General features: G+C 48.5%; 1 protein-coding gene across 1 annotated transcript in view; it reads left to right on the top strand.

Annotated features, from left to right (window-relative positions):
* DNAH14 (dynein axonemal heavy chain 14) overlaps nucleotides 1–16,134 on the top strand; it is a 1,015,490-nt gene that overhangs the window by 148,768 nt on the left and 850,588 nt on the right. Inside the window, exons 11-13 of the mRNA XM_088449338.1 lie at nucleotides 2,223–2,461; nucleotides 4,190–4,289; nucleotides 11,135–11,384. Of these exons, the coding sequence (XP_088305464.1) occupies nucleotides 2,223–2,461; nucleotides 4,190–4,289; nucleotides 11,135–11,384 (589 nt within the window). The remainder of the gene's footprint in view (nucleotides 1–2,222; nucleotides 2,462–4,189; nucleotides 4,290–11,134; nucleotides 11,385–16,134) is intronic.

Here is a 16,134-nt window from a genome sequence, read left to right as displayed (position 1 = left end):
TAAGAACATATGCAGGTTATTTTGTCCTTCAGACATATGGGGGAAGAAATAACTCTCATCCTACATTGGTTTAACCCCTCAGAGTTCTATACACAGAAGGTTGTGGGCTCGGACCCTGTCTGATCTTCATGTTTTGTTTCTTCCATATCTCTACATACGGTGACGGTGACTATTTTTGAAGTACGGTCCTGTTTCCCTACACTGCTCTAACCCTCTAGACAATTTGCCATTTTGTTCCGTTCTCCAACAATTTTAGGGATTTTTTTTAAACTATTTTTAACAATGAAATAATCGATAAATGAAAATTCACGAAGAACAGGAAAAAAAGTCATTGTTTGGAAATGTGGTTCTCAGCCAGTGGTACCTGTACTAGGGCCAGGTGGTTCCTGTACTAGAGTCAGGTGGTACCAGTGCTAGGGTCAGGAGGTACCTGTACTAGGGTCAGGTGGTTCCTGTGCTAGGGTCAGGTGGTACCTGTACTAGGGTCAGGTGGTACCTGTACTAGGGTCAGGTGGTTCTGTACTAGGGTCAGGTGGTTCTGTACTAGGGTCAGGTGGTACCTGTACTAGGGTCAGGTGGTACCTGTACTAGGGTCAGGTGGTTCCTGTGCTAGGGTCAGGTGGTTCTGTACTAGTGTCAGGTGGTACCTGTACTAGGGCCAGGTGGTTCTGTACTAGGGTCAGGTGGCACCTGTGCTAGGATCAGGTGGTTCTGTGCTAGGGTCAGGTGGTTCCTGTGCTAGGGTCAGGTGGTTCTGTACTAGGGTCAGGTGGTACCTGTACTAGGGCCAGGTGGTTCTGTACTAGGGTCAGGTGGCACCTGTGCTAGGATCAGGTGGTTCTGTGCTAGGGTCAGGTGGTTCCTGTGCTAGGGTCAGGTGGTTCCTGTGCTAGGATCAGGTGGTTCTGTGCTAGGGTCAGGTGGTTCCTGTGCTAGGGTCAGGTGGTTCCTGTGCTAGGGTCAGGTGATTCCTGTGCTAGGGTCAGGTGATTCCTGTGCTAGGGTCAGGGGATTCCTGTGCGAGGGTCAGGTGGTACCTGTGCCAGGGTCAGGTGGTTCCTGTGCCAGGGTCAGGTGGTTCCTTATCCAGGGTCAGGTGGTACCGTAACCTGTGCTAGGGTCAAGTGGCACCTGTGCTAGGGTCAGGTGATACCTGTGCTAGGGGCAGGTGGTACCTGTACTAGGGCCAGATGGTTCCTGTGCTAGGGTCAGGTGATACCTGTACTAGGGCCAGATGGTTCCTGTGCTAGGGTCAGGTGGTTCCGCGGTGCCGTTCACACCGGAGCCGATTCAGCACTGACCCGGCTCTTCCAGCGCAGGTGAGCAGCACTTCTCCCGCTCCCTGACCCTCTTACCTCACTCCTCAGAGGTCCAGAGGCAGTGAGGGCAGGTGGAGTGTGCTACTCCGTGCTGCTCGGCCGGCGCTGGTTGCAGTGGACACTTAGAGATGATGTCATCTCCAAGCACCACTGATGCCGGCGAGTCAGGCGGCATGCGGCACGATCCGGGTCTTCGTGACCCGGATCGCCCCGTTTACACTGCAGGGTGACAGTGGTACCTGTACTAGGGTCAGGTGATTCCTGTGCTAGGGTCAGGTGGTTCCTGTGCTAGGTTCAGGTAATACCTGTACTAGGGTCAGGTGGTACCTGTACTAGGGTCAGGTGGTACCTGTACTAGGGTCAGGTGGTTCGTGCGAGAGACCCGGATAGCGACGGGCAAGCCGTCGCTTCGGGTCTCGCTACAAAGGGGGCGTGCTGTCGATGTTGAATGACAGCACGCCCCCTTTGGTGGGCGGGCCGGGGGCGTGGCTGTCCAGACGGAGGCGTTCCCATCGCCTACCGTCTAGGGCCGGCCCCACTGACATCACAAGTGATGTCAGTGGGAGTGCTTTTGGCTCTGTCAGAGCCAAAAGCACTCTTGGGCTTGCGGCAACGAGACCCTACCGCAAGGGTCTCGTCGCAAGCCCGATGGTCGCGATGGTCTTGACCATCGCGACCATCTTCCTGGCCGTTCGCTATAGCTGTGGGTGGTCACCCACAGCTATGCGAGCGGCCAGGAGGCCGCTCTAAAAAAAGAGAAGGACGGCCCTGATTCAGAGTGAGCGCTCTGTCAGAGTGTCCAGCTCTGAATCAAGGCCAGAGTGTTGTGAGCACATTTGTTTTGTACAATTACATTCTTTCTGTTCGTACATTTCAGTAACCAGTGATCTGATTCCATGACAGGTGGCGGAGACAGCAGGGATCAAACACCTGTTCTTATCTAATATTAAACCTAAATACATGGAGATCTCTGAGTGCAGGAACCTGCAGGATCGGTTCCGGAGATTCCTCAGCCTGCTAGACAGCATCTTCCAGGAGACACTGCGCTATATCGTCACTAACTCCGTCCAGGTGCTGCTCCGACACTTTGATGCTTCCGGCAATGTGACGTCAACAGAGGAGAAAAGAAACTACAAATCGAGGTCTTTATAATATCGGTCAAAGGGCCTCATTCTTTTTCCATCAGTCTCGTCCTCCTCTTTATGCTGATGCTGCCACCAAATTTGTAAATGAACTGATGCACCCACTCACAGCATCTTAAGAGTATGGCGTCCTGTGCGAGCAACTGTGCGTCTTACAGCCGCTTTCAGTGACACGCCCCCTTCTTACCTGCCAGCAATGGCCACTAAAATTCACAGACCCCGCGTCCAATTCTGTGCTGTGTCTATGTGCGCAGACAATCTGGAATCATGCGCGGAGAAAAAAACATTGGCCATTTGCGACCACTTCAGAATCATCGAAAAAGCGAATGTACAGTGAGCCTGATTCAGACCCGCTCGTGAGCGCACAGCGCTCGCAAGCGGGTCGATGGTCCCCCACTGCGCATGCGCAAGCTGGAGCTGGCTCCGGCATGCGCGAAACCCGGCCAGCGACGGGCGCTCCGTCGCTACGGGTCTCGCACAAAAGCGGGGCGGCTGTCTATTTGATTGACAGCTCGCCCCGTTTTGGAGGCGGGCGGGGGGGGTGGCTGGCCAAACGGAGACGCTCCCAAAGGAACGCCTGCCGTTTGGGAGCGGCCTCAATAGTGAGCTTCCGGCTCTATTAGAGCCGGAAGCTCACTGGGGCTTGCGATGGACGAGACCCTACCACAAGGGTCTCGTCGCAACCCCGATGGTCACGACCATCACCTGGCCGCTCACAAAAGCTGGTCACCCACAGCTTAGCGAGCGGCCAGGAGGCCAGCTCAAAAGAAAAAAAAAAAATGCCGCCCTGATTCAGAGCGAGCGCTCTTAAAGAGCGACCGGCTCTGAATCAGGCCCCTAGTACAATATTTCCTAGAAACAAATCAATTCCAAACAGAGGGCCTGATTCAGAGCCGCTCGTTCGCACTGAGAGATGTTCGCACAACTGCGCATGCGTATGGGTTGTAATGCGCATGCGCCAACCAGTCATTGCGGTCGGAAATCGTGCGCTCGTAAAACAGCGAGGGGCTGCTAATTTGAGTGACAGAATGTACCGTTTGTGGGTGGTAACAGGGGAAAGTGCTTGAAAATGGTGGAGTGGAGATCCGAACGCAGGCGTGCCAAACGGTCAAAAGGGCGTTTAATGGGAGTGCATAATTAGTAAAGGAGCGTCATCGACCACGTCACTTGGTTGTCTTTTAGCCTGAACTGCTCGCAGTGATAGCGGTAAGAAAATCCTACCACAACCACTGCGAGCAGTTCAGACGCCTTTCGATGCTCCCGATTAATCTAATAAATACCGGAGATGACGTATGATGCGAACGGCAAAGGGGCATCTTCACAAAATAGCGAGCGCATTTCTTGGTCGCACGCTCAGACATAGAGGCGTCAACAAACCGCAAAGAGCGAACGCTCAATTTGAATATACGGCACCTTTTTTAGAACGACCGTCCGCAAATAGGTCTGAATCAGGCCCAGAATCCCCACAACCGTCACGGAGGAGAAATTTTATATTCTTATATTAAAAGTTAACAAATAATACAGTGACTCTAAAATGTGACATATTAGGATCCCAGTATACTTGGTCCCCAATATGTATAGCTCCTGCAGTGTGTACAGGGAGGAAGAGTCGGTTTCTTGGCCTGTTTTGTATAAATACATTTGGCATAATCTTGGCAGTACATTATGTCACTATGGGGAATGTTGTTTTATGTGTCAGGTTATAACAGTCACTTATTGGTCATACAGTGAGAAAGAGAAGCTGAATCTGGATCCTTATTCAATGAAAGAACACGAGGCATCGGATAATGTGCCAAACACAGCCGTGCCAGGGATTGCCATTGCTAAGGTAAGAATACATTAAAATAACTAGTCTCTGCTGTTACAATAATGGTAGAATATTATCCATACCTGAAATAGGATCTGATCTTTTCTGTAACAACGTCTGGTTAAATAAGTAATATACTGAAAAAATAACTTTTTCATATTTTTATTAAATGTGTTTTATTCTCTGTCCTGTCCTAGAAGCAGGTACCTGGTAACTAGTGACATCATCTGCAGCATCATTTACTATCTTGTCCTAGGAGCAGGTACCTGGTAACTAGCGCCATTTCCTGTAACAGCATTTACTATCCTGTCCTAGGAGCAGGTACCTGGTAACTAGTGACACCTCCTGTAGCAGCACTTACTATCCTCTCCTAGGAGCAGGTACCTGGTAACTAGTGACATCTCCTGTAGCAGCATTTACTATCCTGTCCTAGGAGCAGGTACCTGGTAACTAGTGACATCTCCTGTAGCAGCATTTACTCTCCTGTCCTAGGAGCAGGTATCTGGTAACTAGTGACACCTCCTGTAGCAGCACTTACTATACTGTCCTAGGAGCAGCTACCTGGTAACTAGCGACATCTCCTGTAGCAGCAATTACTATCCTGTCCTAGGAGCAGGTACCTGGTAACTAGTGACACCTCCTGTAGTAGCATTTACAATCCTGTCCTAGGAGCAGGTATCTGGTAACTAGTGACATCTCCTGTAGCAGCATTTACTCTCCTGTCCTAGGAGCAGGTACATGGTAACTAGTGACATCTACTGTAGCAGCACTTACTGTCCTGTCCTAGGAGCAGGTACCTGGTAACTAGTGACAACTCCTGTAGCAGCAATTACTATCCTGACCTAGGAGCAGGTACCTGGTAACTAGTGACATCTCCTGTAGCAGCACTTACTCTCCTGTCCTAGGAGCAGGTACCTGGTAACTAGTGACATCTCCTGTAGCAGCATTTACTGTCCTGTCCTAGGAGCAGGTACCTGGTAACTAGTGACATCTCCTGTAGCAGCATTTACTCTCCTGTCCTAGGAGCAGGTACCTGGTAACTAGTGACATCTCCTGTAGCAGCATTTACTATACTGTCGTAGGAGCAGGTACTTGGTAACTAGTAACACCTCCTGTAGCAGCACTTACTGTCCTGTCCTAGGAGCAGCTACCTGGTAACTAGTGACACCTCCTGTAGCAGCATTTACTATCCTGTCCTAGGAGCAGGTACCTGGTAACTAGCGACACTTCCTGTAGCAGCATTTACTATCCTGTCCTAGGTGCAGGTACCTGGTAACTAGTGACACCTCCTGTAGCAGTATTTACTGTCTTGTCCTAGGAGCAGGTACCTGGTAACTAGTGACATCTACTGTAGCAGCACTTACTGTCCTGTCCTAGGAGCAGGTACCTGGTAACTAGTGACAACTCCTGTAGCAGCAATTACTATCCTGACCTAGGAGCAGGTACCTGGTAACTAGTGACATCTCCTGTAGCAGTATTTACTGTCCTGTCCTAGGAGCAGATACCTGGTAACTAGTGACACCTCCTGTAGCAGCACTTACTATCCTGTCCTAGGAGCAGGTTCCTGGTAACTAGTGACACCTCCTGTAGCAGCACTTACTCTCCTGTCCTAGGAGCAGGTACCTGGTAACTAGTGACACCTCCTGTAGCAGCAATTACTATCCTGTCCTAGGAGCAGGTACCTGGTAACTAGTGACATCTCCTGTAGCAGCATTTACTCTCCTGTCCTAGGAGTAGGTACCTGGTAACTAGTGACATCTCCTGTAGCAGCATTTACTATCCTGTCCTAGGAGCAGGTACCTGGTAACTAGTGACACCTCCTGTAGCAGCATTTACTCTCCTGTCCTAGGAGCAGGTACCTGGTAACTAGCGACATCTCCTGTAGCAGCATTTACTATCCTGTCCTAGGAGCAGGTACCTGGTAACTAGCGACACCTCCTGTAGTAGCATTTACTATCCTGTCCTAGGAGCAGGTACCTGGTAACTAGTGACACCTCCTGTAGCAGCATTTACTTTCCTGTCCTAGGAGCAGGTATCTGGTAACTAGTGACATCCCCTGTAGCAGCATTTACTCTCCTGTCCTAGGAGCAGGTACCTGGTAACTAGCGACATCTCCTGTAGCAGCATTTACTATCCTGTCCTAGGAGCAGGTACCTGGTAACTAGTGACATCTCCTGTAGCAGCACTTACTATCCTCTCCTAGGAGCAGGTACCTGGTAACTACTGACATCTCCTGTAGCAGCATTTACTTTCCTGTCCTAGGAGCAGGTATCTGGTAACTAGTGACATCTCCTGTAGCAGCACTTACTCTCCTGTCCTAGGAGCAGGTACCTGGTAACTAGTGACACCTCCTGTAGCAGCACTTACTTTCCTGTCCTAGGAGCTGGTACCTGGTAACTTGTGACATCTCCTGTAGCAGCACTTACTGCCCTAGAAGCAGGTAACTGGTAACTAGTGACACCTCCTGTAGCAGCATTTACTATCCTGTCCTAGGAGCAGGTACCTGGTAACTAGTGACATCTCCTGTAGCAGCATTTACTCTCCTGTCCTAGGAGCAAGTACCTACTAACTAGCGACACCTCCTGTAGCAGCATTTACTATCCAGTCCTAGGAGCAGGTACCTGGTAACTAGTGACACCTCCTGTAGCAGCATTTACTCTCCTGTCCTAGGAGCAGGTACCTGGTAACTAGTAACACCTCCTGTAGCAGCATTTACTATCCTGTCATAGGAGCAGGTTCCTGGTAACTAGTGACACCTCCTGTAGCAGCATTTACTATCCTGTCCTAGAAGCAGGTACCTGGTAACTAGTGACATCTCCTGTAGCAGCATTTACTGTCCTGTACTAGGAGCAGGTACCTGGTAACTAGTGACATCTCCTGTAGCAGCATTTACTATACTGTCCTAGGAGCAGGTACCTGGTAACTAGTAACACCTCCTGTAGCAGCACTTACTGTCCTGTCCTAGGAGCAGCTACCTGGTAACTAGTGACACCTCCTGTAGCAGCATTTACTATCCTGTCCTAGGAGCAGGTACCTGGTAACTAGTGACACCTCCTGTAGCAGCATTTACTATCCTGTCCTAGAAGCAGGTACCTGGTAACTAGTGACATCTCCTGAAGCAGCATTTACTGTCCTGTACTAGGAGCAGGTACCTGGTAACTAGTGACATCTCCTGTAGCAGCATTTACTATACTGTCCTAGGAGCAGGTACCTGGTAACTAGTAACACCTCCTGTAGCAGCACTTACTGTCCTGTCCTAGGAGCAGCTACCTGGTAACTAGTGACACCTCCTGTAGCAGCATTTACTATCCTGTCCTAGGAGCAGGTACCTGGTAACTAGTGACACCTCCTGTAGCAGCATTTACTATCCTGTCCTAGGAGCAGGTACCTGGTAACTAGTGACACCTCCTGTAGCAGCATTTACTATACTGTCCTAGGAGCAGGTACTTGGTAACTAGTGACACCTCCTGTAGCAGCATTTACTATCCTGTCCTAGAAGCAGGTACCTGGTAACTAGTGACATCTCCTGTAGCAGCACTTACTATCCTGTCCTAGGAGCAGGTACCTGGTAACTAGTGACACCTCCTGTAGCAGCACTTACTCTCCTGTCCTAGGAGCAGTTACCTGGTAACTAGTGACACCTCCTGTAGCAGCACTTACTCTCCTGTCCTAGGAGCAGGTACCTGGTAACTAGTGACATCTCCTGTAGCAGCACTTACTATCCTGTCCTAGGAGCAGGTACCTGGTAACTACTGACATCTCCTGTAGCAGCATTTACTTTCCTGTCCTGGGAGCAGGTATCTGGTAACTAGTGACACCTCCTGTAGCAGGATTTACTTTCCTGTCCTAGGAGCAGGTACCTGGTAACTAGTGACACCTCCTGTAGCAGCATTTTCTATCCTGTTCTAGGAGCAGGTACCTGGTAACTAGTGACACCTCCTGTAGCAGCATTTACTATCCTGTCCTAGGAGCAGGTACCTGGTAACTAGTGACACCTCTTGTAGCAGCATTTACTATCCTGCCCTAGGAGCAGGTACCTGGTAACTAGTGACACCTCCTGTAGCAGCATTCACTATCCTGTCCTAGGATCAGGTACCTGGTAACTTGTGACATCTCCTGTAGCAGCACTTGCTGTCCTAGGAGCAGGTACCTGGTAACTAGCGACACTTCCTGTAGCAGCATTTACTATCCTGTCCTAGGTGTAGGTACCTGGTAACTAGTGACACCTCCTGTAGCAGTATTTACTGTCCTGTCCTAGGAGCAGGTACCTGGTAACTAGTGACATCTACTGTAGCAGCACTTACTGTCCTGTCCTAGGAGCAGGTACCTGGTAACTAGTGACACCTCCTGTAGCAGCAATTACTATCCTGACCTAGGAGCAGGTACCTGGTAACTAGTTACACCTCCTGTAGCAGTATTTACTGTCCTGTCCTAGGAGCAGATACCTGGTAACTAGTGACACCTCTTGTAGCAGCATTTACTATCCTGCCCTAGGAGCAGGTACCTGGTAACTTGTGACATCTCCTGTAGCAGCACTTGCTGTCCTAGGAGCAGGTACCTGGTAACTAGCGACACTTCCTGTAGCAGCATTTACTATCCTGTCCTAGGTGCAGGTACCTGGTAACTAGTGACACCTCCTGTAGCAGTATTTACTGTCTTGTCCTAGGAGCAGGTACCTGGTAACTAGTGACATCTACTGTAGCAGCACTTACTGTCCTGTCCTAGGAGCAGGTACCTGGTAACTAGTGACACCTCCTGTAGCAGCAATTACTATCCTGACCTAGGAGTAGGTACCTGGTAACTAGTGACACCTCCTGTAGCAGTATTTACTGTCCTGTCCTAGGAGCAGATACCTGGTAACTAGTGACACCTCCTGTAGCAGCACTTACTATCCTGTCCTAGGAGCAGGTTCCTGGTAACTAGTGACACCTCCTGTAGCAGCACTTACTATCCTGTCCTAGGAGCATGTACCTGGTAACTAGTGACACCTCCTGTAGCAGCAATTACTATCCTGTCCTAGGAGCAGGTACCTGGTAACTAGTGACACCTCCTGTAGCAGCAATTACTATCCTGTCCTAGGAGCAGGTACCTGGTAACTAGTGACATCTCCTGTAGCAGCATTTAATATGCTGTCCTAGGAGCAGGTACCTGGTAACTAGCGACACCTCCTGTAGCAGCATTTACTATCCTGTCCTAGGAGCAAGTACCTGGTAACTAGTGACACCTCCTGTAGCAGCGTTTACTATCCTGTCCTAGGAGCAGGTATCTGGTAACTAGTGACACCTCCTGTAGCAGCATTTACTATCCTGTCCTAGGAGCAGGTAACTGGTAACTAGTGACTCCTCCTGTAGCAGCATTTAATATCCTGTCCTAGGAGCAGGTACCTGGTAACTAGTGACATCTCCTGTAGCAGCATTTACTCTCCTGTCCTAGGAGCAAGTACCTGGTAACTAGCGATATCTCCTGTAGCAGCATTTACTGTCCTGTCCTAGGAGCAGGTACCTGGTAACTAGCGACATCTCCTTTAGCAGCATTTACTGTCCTGTCCTAGGAGCAGGTACCTGGTAACTAGTGACATTTCCTGTAGCAGCATTTACTCTCCTGTCCTAGGAGCAGGTACCTGGTAACTAGTGATACCTCCTGTTGCAGCATTTACTATCCTGTCCTAGGAACAGGTACCTGGTAACTAGTGACACCTCTTGTAGCAGCATTTACTATCCTGCCCTAGGAGCAGGTACCTGGTAACTAGTGACACCTCCTGTAGCAGCATTCACTATCCTGTCCTAGGAGCAGGTACCTGGTAATTTGTGACATCTCCTGTAGCAGCACTTACTGTCCTAGGAGCAGGTACCTGGTAACTAACGACACTTCCTGTAGCAGCATTTACTATCCTGTCCTAGGAGCAGGTACCTGGTAACTAGTGACACCTCCTGTAGCAGCAATTACTGTCTTGTCCTAGGAGCAGGTACCTGGTAACTAGTGACACCTCCTGTAGCAGCATTTACTATCCTGTCCTAGGAGCCGGTACCTGGTAACTAGTGACATCTCCTGTAGCAGCATTTACTATCCTGTCCTATCACTTTTACCAGGTGTTTCCCATGTTTTGAATAATCCGACACCTCAGCACAGAAGTATTTTGGCCTGGCCTAACTGGTGGATGTCTTTGGGGTGATCTTGCACGAGATGATCGCTTTTTGTAGTGCCACAATATTTCATGTAGTCCAAGGTTTGCGCAGCATATCTTGTGTGTTTTATCCCTGCATAAGCTGTGAAACCAAGTGTACATAAGTGCAGTTGATGCAGAGTCGTATGCAAACTAAATGCATTTTGCTTTGCGTCTGAACAGCGTAACTAGACCGTATTGGGCTGCTTTTGCATAAGCAAAGTTCATTGATGGCGTATTGACAGAATTGCACAGTTTGCAGAGTTGATCATATGTGTAAATACACAAGTTTTTTTAAACTGATCTTTTGCATCTAGCACAGCGTTAGGGCTTGTGCGCAGTAATAATGACTGTGGGTGTGAAACCAAGTGTACGGATAGGGCGGTCCATTTGCATACATGGTTGAATTTAATTCTGTGTGACAATGTGCAAGCAACTCTGTATCGGCCCTCAAAATGTCCTTCACTTCAGATCTTTTCTTGAAAATGTTTTTGTTTTTGCCCAGGATCTTATCACCTGGGGAACTGTACAGTAAAACAAAATGGCCGCCGCCACCACAGTCTTGTTCCACTAATCAGATTACAATTAAACTGAATGTACTTTGAGTTTACTCATTCAATTGTTCTTAACATATAATGTTAGATATGTTTATTGTAATGCGTTGAAGGTTACTCAATGAATACCATTGTCTTGTTGGCTTTAGGAGCTGAGTGACATCAGACGGAAAAAAGAGGGAAATCCGGACGCAGTGCCAGTGTTTGCAGTCAGCTTGGCTCTGCAGACTCTGGTAGATGTAGGGCAGCACATTGCTACCCCAGCTACGCCAGCTACTGGCATTCTTACTCTGAAAGGTGACAAGGGCGCACATCTCGCTTCAAGTGCCACTGGCAAGCCAAAGGCGTCTGGACTGAAGAAAGAGGTCACCTTTGAGCAAGAAAATACGGGACTATCTGGTAAACACTATTCTATCATGCGGTAGTCGTCTATATTTAATAAGTGAGAAAGTGTGTGTGTTTGTCTGTTTGTCTTTTATGCACGACCAGAGCTTTGGACCTAGCTCCACCAAATTTGGCATGGTGATGTAGTTTGACCAGGATTAGGTTTTTGGCTATGGTTTGAAGTTTGTCAGGGCCATGGAGGTCTACTTGGTGCCCACTAATTAGGCCGTGGAGTCTCTGATTTTAAATGATTGTGTAATCAAGTTCACTCAGGATGTCTTCCAGTGCCTAAACCTGCCCTGATCTGAAGGCACAGGCTGCTAAGTACCAGTGGGGGGTAGTTAGAGCTTCAACAGAAGAGCAGTGAGTCAGAGGATCAACTGTAACACTGCACCTGCACTGACAGTTACTCATTACCTCAAAGCACATTCTCATACAGTATGCCGTGATTTCCCCACGCAATGCCAGGTATCCCAGCTAGTAGAGAATAAATAGGCAGCATGCTTATAAATATAGGGTCCAAAAATGGCGTTTGTCTTCTTAATGGCAGCAAATGCGCATAGAATGTCAACATTATGACCATGTCAACATTGTCCATATAGCCATAACGTCCATGTCGACATTCTGAATGTCGACATAACATGCCAAACCCCAATAAATAAATGATCTCTCTACTCTATAGATGTGTAGTAACTTCGTACAAGTCTAATTGTTGTTCAATATACAGTACGGATTATTATCATATGTAATATTAGTTATTACATCTTGTTCCATTATCTGTATATTTAGAATATATCCTATGTACAGTATAAAGTTGATACTGTTCCCCCTGTAATTGTGCATTTCATGCTTAGATCAGTCAAACTCCAGTCCCTGATGTCCCCTTATAGGAAGGTTAATGACATAACCGTCAGCTGCGGTGTGCTCGGCCTTATCTATACTCTCATCCAGCTGCCATTAATACTGAGTGGCACATGGAGCTGGAGCATGCAGAGGACTGATCGCTTCGGGTTGGGGTCAGCGTCTAACATCTGCCTGTAAATCTGCTCCTGGTTTTTGGATGTGAGATAGATGGATGCCGTCTCCGCTCCCTCGTTCTTCATCAGCCTTCGCGTTCCCCCAAACAGCCTGACGTTTCCGATGTACCATTTATCCCAGAATACGGGAAGTGTCTCTTTCCAGCTCATTAGGAAATAGCTTAACATATACCCAGATGTCCTGATGTAGTGCAGCCATCACTGTGCAAGACACTTTATCTAGTATATACACCTATAGTGCGTGGCATTATACGCAGGTACATGGCTTATACCCAGCCTTACCTAGGCCTTGTATATAATGGTGAATGCATTTAAGTATAATATGCGTGTTACATAGGAGTTTAATATGTACAGTCAGTGTATTACTCAGACAAATCTGTTCCTTCCCCGGTGGAGCTTATAATGTAATTTGCAAACCACAGACTGTGGCCACTATAGCCAAAGCCAACTAACCTAGCAGCATGTGTATTGATCGAGGGGAGAAACCAAAGTACCTGGTGAAAAACCCATAGAGCTGATATTACTCAGAGATATTGGGTCTGATTATGTCAAACGCGATGGAGCGATTTTTGGCTACTGCGACATATGTGCCATAGCGCACGCACAGCGATGGGTTTGAGACGCTAGTTGCACCTTTTTGCAAAGTGAGTGACAGGTAGTCAGTGTCTGAGGGATGTAAAGCAGGGCGGCTGCAAAAGCGCAGGTGTGTTGGGGCTGTTTTCTTGGTGTGCATTAGTGCACCTCTGCGGTCATACGCAGCTGCAAAGGCTCCGGTGTCTTAGGTGTTGTTGTTGGTATGGGAGTTGGATGCATCTTTGTTGTTGGTGATAGGACCCATTGAATCTTTGTTGGAGTGTTAAGTGTAATATCCAAATAATTCCTCTGCCCAGACTTTAGCAATACAGTTGCCCACTTTAAGTTAGGCACCTATGTATGAAATGTATGCACTGTGCATCCTCATACGTTACAATGAGCAAATGACCCTCATTTCCGGAATTTGCCAGGAAAGAAAGATTACATGCATTGCAAAATCATTAGCTTGATGAAATATGTGGAGTATACGATGAAGCAGAACCTCTATGTGTACAAAGTTCTGGAATCATGGGTCCCCCCCCTTTCAGGTGCCTACACACTAGACGACTTGCAGATATCCGCTGCAATCCCTCACAGTATATCTGGGGATCCTTGCTATTTGCAGGGGAATATTCCACAAACAAGGGCATAGCTATAGTCAGTGCCTATAAACTACAGCAGTGTAATGTGGCACATTATGAAGTGTAGGCACTATAGCGTGTCATAATATAAACTGGGGGCACTGTAATATGGTATAATTTGAATTTGAGGGAACTGCAATGTGGCGCAATATAAACTGGGGACACTGTAATGGGGTATAATATGAACTGGGACACTGTAATGGGGAATAATATAAACTGGGACACTGTAATGGGGAATAATATGAACTGGGACCCTGTAATGGGGTATAATATGAACTGGGACACTGTCAAAATGTGATTTGGGGGCACTGTAATATGGTATAATTTGAATTGGAGGGAACTATAATGTGGCACAATATAAACTGGGGACACTGTAATGTGGCACAATATAAACTGGGGACACTGTAATGTGGCACAATATAAACTGGGGACACTGTAATGGGGTATAATATGAACTGGGACACTGTATGTCATAATGAGAATTGGGGGCACTGTAATGTGGCACAATATAAACTGGAAACACTGTGGTGGGGCATAATATGAACTGGGACACTGTAATGGGGAATAATATGAACTGGGACACTGTAATGGGGAATAATATGAACTGGGACATTGTAATGGGGTATAATATGAACTGGGACACTGTATTGGGGTATAATATGAACTGGGACACTCTAATGGGGTATAATATGAACTGGGACACTGTATGTCATAATATGAATTGGGGGCACTAATGTGGCATAATCTGAAATTAAGAGAACAGTAATTTGACTCAACATAAAGTGGAGGCACTAAAGTGTGGCATGATATGAACAGGGTGCACTGTAATGTTGCATGACATGAAGTGGGGACACTATATCATAATGTGAATTGGGGGTACTGTGTGGCATAATGTGTACTGGCAGCAGTGGCGTAACTTCATCCCAGGTGCCCGGAGGCAAGATAAATTTTGGTGCCCCCCCAAACTAAAATGTACCACCCCCCAGCTGCCGCCGCCCCCCTTATGCAGTTCCTTTTATATAATGCCCCCAGTAGTGGTCCCCCTAGGCAGTGCCCGCCTATGTAGTGCTCCCCAGTAATGGTCCCCCTATGCAGTACCTCCAGTAGTGAGCCCCTGGTAGTTGCCCCAGTAGTGAGGCCCCTGTAGTTGCCCCCATAGTTGCCCCCAGTAGTGAGGCCCCTGTAGTTGCCCCCAGTAGTGAGACCCCTGTAGTTGCCCCCAGTAGTGAGGCCCCTGTAGTTGCCCCCAGTAGTGAGGCCCCTGTAGTTGCCCCCAGTAGTGAGACCCCTGTAGTGAGCCCCTGTAGTTGCCCCCAGTAGTGAGGCCCCTGTAGTTGCCCCCAGTAGTGAGGCCCCTGTAGTTGCCCCCAGTAGTGAGGCCCCTGTAGTTGCCCCCAGTAGTGAGACCCCTGTAGTTGCCCCCAGTAGTGAGGCCCCTGTAGTTGCCCCCAGTAGTGAGGCCCCTGTAGTTGCCCCCAGTAGTTAGCACCCTGTAGTTGCCCCCAGTAGTGAGGCCTCTGTAGTTACCCCCAGTAGTGAGGACCCTGTAGTTGCCCCCAGTAGTGATACCTTTATCCCCGCTCCAGTGCTGCTGCCGTTCATCCCCGGCGTCCGCTCCTAGGCACTATGGGAGTGACGTTATTACATCACTCCCATAGTGCACCGCTTGTAACACACTCAGCGGGCGCCCGGCAAATGGAGGGTGCAGGGGTCCCCTTGCACCCTCCGTAGTTACGCCAATGGAGGTGGAGCACCGATCAGCGGCGCTCCTTCTCCATGCAGCTCCCGGGGACAATGGAGCCAGGTGCCCCCTTCAGGGCTGACGCCCGGCGGCAAATTACTCCCTTGTCTCCGGAAGTTACGCCACTGACTGGCAGCCCTACAATGTGACATAATGTGAAATAGGGCACTACTATGGTTCATAAAATAAACTAGGACACTACTAATGTCCACAAAATAATTAGGGTATTGCTGCGGAGCATTGAGACAGGAGCCCCTTCACAATGTTGCTATTGGGCCCACAAAGTTCTGGCTATATCCCTGTCTTCAAGTATTTAATGATAAATAGGCCCCTTTATCTATCTCCACTGTATCTCTGTCCATGATTGGATAAATCTCCCCCACAAATCAAGTATTTATGTTAGTAGTTTATCTGTACGAGCAGAGATGCTTACGCTGTTCTGTCACCCGTATTTACTGGGGAACTCGCACAGAGCTCGCTCTAACACATTGGCCCTCATTCAGAGCCGTACGCTCTGAGCAGAGCGCACGCTCTGAATGAGGGCCGGCCTCCATGAAAATGGAGCGTCCTTCTGGACGCTCGTATAGCTGTGGGTCACCACCCACAGGCTATACGAGCGTGCATTTTGATGGCTGCGATGGTCGAGACCATCGCGACCATCGAAATTGCGAGCCGGAGCCTGCGGTTGAGGTTTTCAACCGCAAGCTCCGGAATGATTTGGGCTCTATCAGAGCCAAAATCACTCCCACTGACATCACTAGTGATGTCAGTGG

This window comes from Taudactylus pleione, unplaced genomic scaffold (assembly GCF_031769625.1).
Source record: "Taudactylus pleione unplaced genomic scaffold, aTauple2 ptg000483l, whole genome shotgun sequence".
In the NCBI taxonomy this organism is placed as follows: domain Eukaryota; kingdom Metazoa; phylum Chordata; class Amphibia; order Anura; family Myobatrachidae; genus Taudactylus; species Taudactylus pleione.
The sequence above is the reverse complement of the archived record's forward strand: the minus strand, read 5'-3'. Positions and strand labels throughout refer to the sequence as shown.